The sequence below is a fragment of the Cyprinus carpio genome, chromosome A7, assembly GCF_018340385.1.
Source record: "Cyprinus carpio isolate SPL01 chromosome A7, ASM1834038v1, whole genome shotgun sequence".
Taxonomy (NCBI): Eukaryota; Metazoa; Chordata; class Actinopteri; order Cypriniformes; family Cyprinidae; genus Cyprinus; species Cyprinus carpio.
In genome coordinates, this window is record NC_056578.1 from 12785569 (window position 1) to 12789126 (window position 3558).

Sequence of the window (3558 nt, forward strand, 5' to 3'; positions counted from 1 at the left end):
AACATGACCTTTACTTAATATCCTAATGATTTTTGTCATAAAAGAGAAATCATCTAGTTATGACTGCTTTTGTGCTCCAGGGTCACAAATTATTATTATTTTTTTTCACCGTGACATTTTCATAACAGTAAGCGATTCACAAAATCTCACTTAAAATGTCTGTAAAATTACTATAATAGAAAAAAAATTATACATTTAATTTGTTATTTAAATTATTTTGCATTTATGCATCATGTTAGTATTTACTGTGCAGCTGATTTAAATTAAATTACAGTCACCTGCAGCTTTTTTTGTTGTTGTTGACCTGTCATGAAAATAATGTCACGATGCAAAAAATATCACAGGCTATTATGTTCTCGTGATGTGAGTGTGAAATGTGAGTTCATATACTTCATCTGTTCATTATAACACTGTCATAGAAAAATACTGAGTCTTCTGTGCTCCGTCCGTCACGTCATCTCTCTGGAATACAATAAATAATCTTATAGAAGAGTGGCTCTATGCACATATACAAATAAATACTGTACAGGAGAGCGGCGGGGGTCTGTCTGTACACCAATCACACATTACACAGCTGGAACGAATCGTGAAACAGAGAAGCTTAACTCACACATTTAACCTGGGAAGCCTGAATGAGATCCTTTCCTCCCGCTTTGAGAAGTTCCCGTTCCCGCACAGGGTTCATCCCAAACGCCTCTTCAGACTTCAAGGTTTGCAATGAAAAATAAACGCACTGATGGGCTTCAGCCAATCAGACACTCGCGATCCTCCGCTTTCACTCCGAAGGAAGCTTTCTATAGTTCCTAGAACTATTAGCGGAAGATCCCGCTTTTTGAGGAAGTTCTGGGAATTACGGAAAGCTTCCTCCGCTGCGAAAGCGCCTTGACTATCAGGAGATTTTTATTCTGGAAGTGAACTTATCCTTTCAGTTCCTGGAAGTATGCGGTGCGCCTTATGAGACGCAGCAGCAGCTGTCACTCTTGGGATCCTCGTCTTCTATTGGCTGCTTGAACCTCAGCAGGGGCGGGTCTCCGCTGGCCGGCGTGAAGTAGACCGCGCTGCCATTGGACGAGACCTGCGGCATGCGAGGATCTTCTGCGCTGGGTTTGGTCGAGCCGTTTCCCAGGTGGCCGTTGAGGACGGGCTGGACGAGGAGTTTGGCCGCGGCGCGCTGCTTCTTGAGTTCGGACAGTGTCTGCGCCCGCTCTTTGGGCTTGAGCTCCTCGGCGGAGGGCGCCGGGTCGGGGTCACAGGGGTCAGGGGTCACGGGGTCACCGTTAGACACAGGCGGCACTGGAGTGCTGGAGATGCAGCCGTTCTGTCGGCCGCCGTCCTTCAGGATCCCCAGCGCTCGAGGAACATCGTCAGGCTGCGTCTGCGCAAACAAGGAGGTCAGAACATCACAACAGCTGGAGATCCTGTCAGATCACCTGATCTACACTGAAGCTGTGCGCTGACTGATTCCTGCATCACGCTGACTTGGATCTCAGTTTAAGATGCATTTATGACCTTTTTGAACCTTCTGTTCAAAGTTATGATTACATGGAGTTTCAGTAACCGGACAGAAACTTCTCAGGTTCTATTAAAACATGTGTCCCTGCAGCACAGAAGCAGTCATCAGTAGCACAGGTATATTTGTAGCAATAGACAACAATACATTGTATGGGTCACAATTATACATTTCTCTTTTATGACAAAAATCATTAGGATATTAAGTAAAGATCATGTTCCATGAAGATATTTAGTAAATTTCCTACCGTAAATATATCAAAACTTAATTTTTGATTAGTAATATGCATTGCTAAGAACTTCATTTGGACAACTTTAAAGGATGATTTTCTCAATATTTAGATTTTTTTGCTCCCTCAGATTCCAGATTTTCAAATAGTTGTATCTCAGACAAATATTGTCCTCCTAACAAACCACACATCAATGGAGAGATTATTTATTCAGCTTTCAGATGATGAATACATCTCAGTTTCAAAAAAATGTACCCTTATGACTGGTTTTGTGCTCCAGGGTCACAAATATTCATTTGTGTTTTGAAGATGAAAAAGTCTTATGGGCTTGGAATGACACAAGAGTGAGTAAATGATGAGAGAATGATCATTTTTGTTATTACTATTGAGAAATTTGAACCAAAGCATGTTATAGACTTTTCATTAAGACCTTAAAGAATCATATCAACTTGAGCTTTTGATGATCCCTTTAATGAAATATGTAATGCGTGGTCCAGAACATATTGATTATAATATGCTGTTCTGTGTGAAAATAAAACATCTCAGATTTGAAATGAAGAGCATGTTAAAAACTACTGTAAATTACACTGTACTCTGTTGTGTAATAAAATGCTGATATAAAAAAAAGATATGTATTATGCAACAATAATTTAAGTTGTGAAAATATGAATAAAAAATAAAGGTTAATGAGCTAAAAAAAGATTACTGTTGCTACTTTGTATACATATAATAATAATATTATTATTTGTGTTATTAATATTCATGATAACAATAGAATTGTGACAATAATATGAAACTCAAGTAAACTGTGATTGACAGAATAAATGGACTGTATTAATATGTTGTGTGAAAGTTTAAAAAAAATCAAAGATGTTACATTTGCTAAATTTATTTTTAAAAAATATTTAATAATATATATTTTTAATGTTGCATGTTTTGAGTTTGTATAAGTTTAGTGTACACATGTATAAATACACACACATACATGTATATATTTAAGAAAAATATATTAAGTTTATACATTTAAAATATTTATATATGATATCAATTACATAAATAATAAATATATACATGGAAATATTTTCAGAATATATACATGCATGTGTTTGTATTTATACAGTACAGGTCAAAAGTTTGGAAACATTACTATTTTTAATGTTTTTGAAAGAAGTCTCTTCTGCTCATCAAGCCTGCATTTATTTGATCAAAAATACAGAAAAAACAGTAATATTGTGAAATATTATTACAACTTAAAATAATAGTTTTCTATTTGAATATACTTTAAAAAAAAATAATTTATTCCTGTGATGCAAAGCTGAATTTTCAGCATCATTACTCCAGCCTTCAGTGTCACATGTAACATCCAGTCTATCACATGATCATTTAGAAATCATTCTAATATTCTGATTTATTATGAGTGTTGGAAACAGTTCTGCTGTCTAATATATTTGATGAATAAAAGGTTAAAAGAACTGCATTTATTCAAAATAATAAAAAAAATTCTAATAATATATATTCTAATAATATATTTTCTTTATTATCACTTTTTATCAATTTAACACGTCCTTGCTGAATAAAAGTATTGATTTTATTTAAAAAAAAAAAGAAAGAAAAAAAAAAATACTGACCCCCAAATTACTGACCAGTAGTGTGTATATTGTTATTACAAAATATTTATATTTTAAAAAACTAGCTTTTTTTATTTATTTTTTTAACTTTTTTATTCATCAAAGTATCCTAAAAAAGTATCACATGTTCTGAAAAAATATTAAGCAGCAGAACTGTTTCCAACTTTGATAATGAATCATCATATTAGAAT

The 3558-nt window shown here is 34.5% G+C and overlaps 1 protein-coding gene across 3 annotated transcripts in view; it reads right to left on the reverse strand.

The window, feature by feature from the left end:
• Positions 1-310: 310 nt before the first annotated feature.
• The window catches only part of ppp1r16b (protein phosphatase 1, regulatory subunit 16B), a 52028-nt gene continuing 48780 nt past the window's right edge, over positions 311-3558 (reverse strand). For all 3 annotated transcript variants that reach the window (XM_042759723.1, XM_042759724.1, XM_042759726.1), the window contains exon 11: positions 311-1375. In XM_042759723.1, coding sequence (XP_042615657.1) covers positions 953-1375 — 423 coding nt within the window. In that variant the 3' untranslated portion in view covers positions 311-952. The remainder of the gene's footprint in view (positions 1376-3558) is intronic.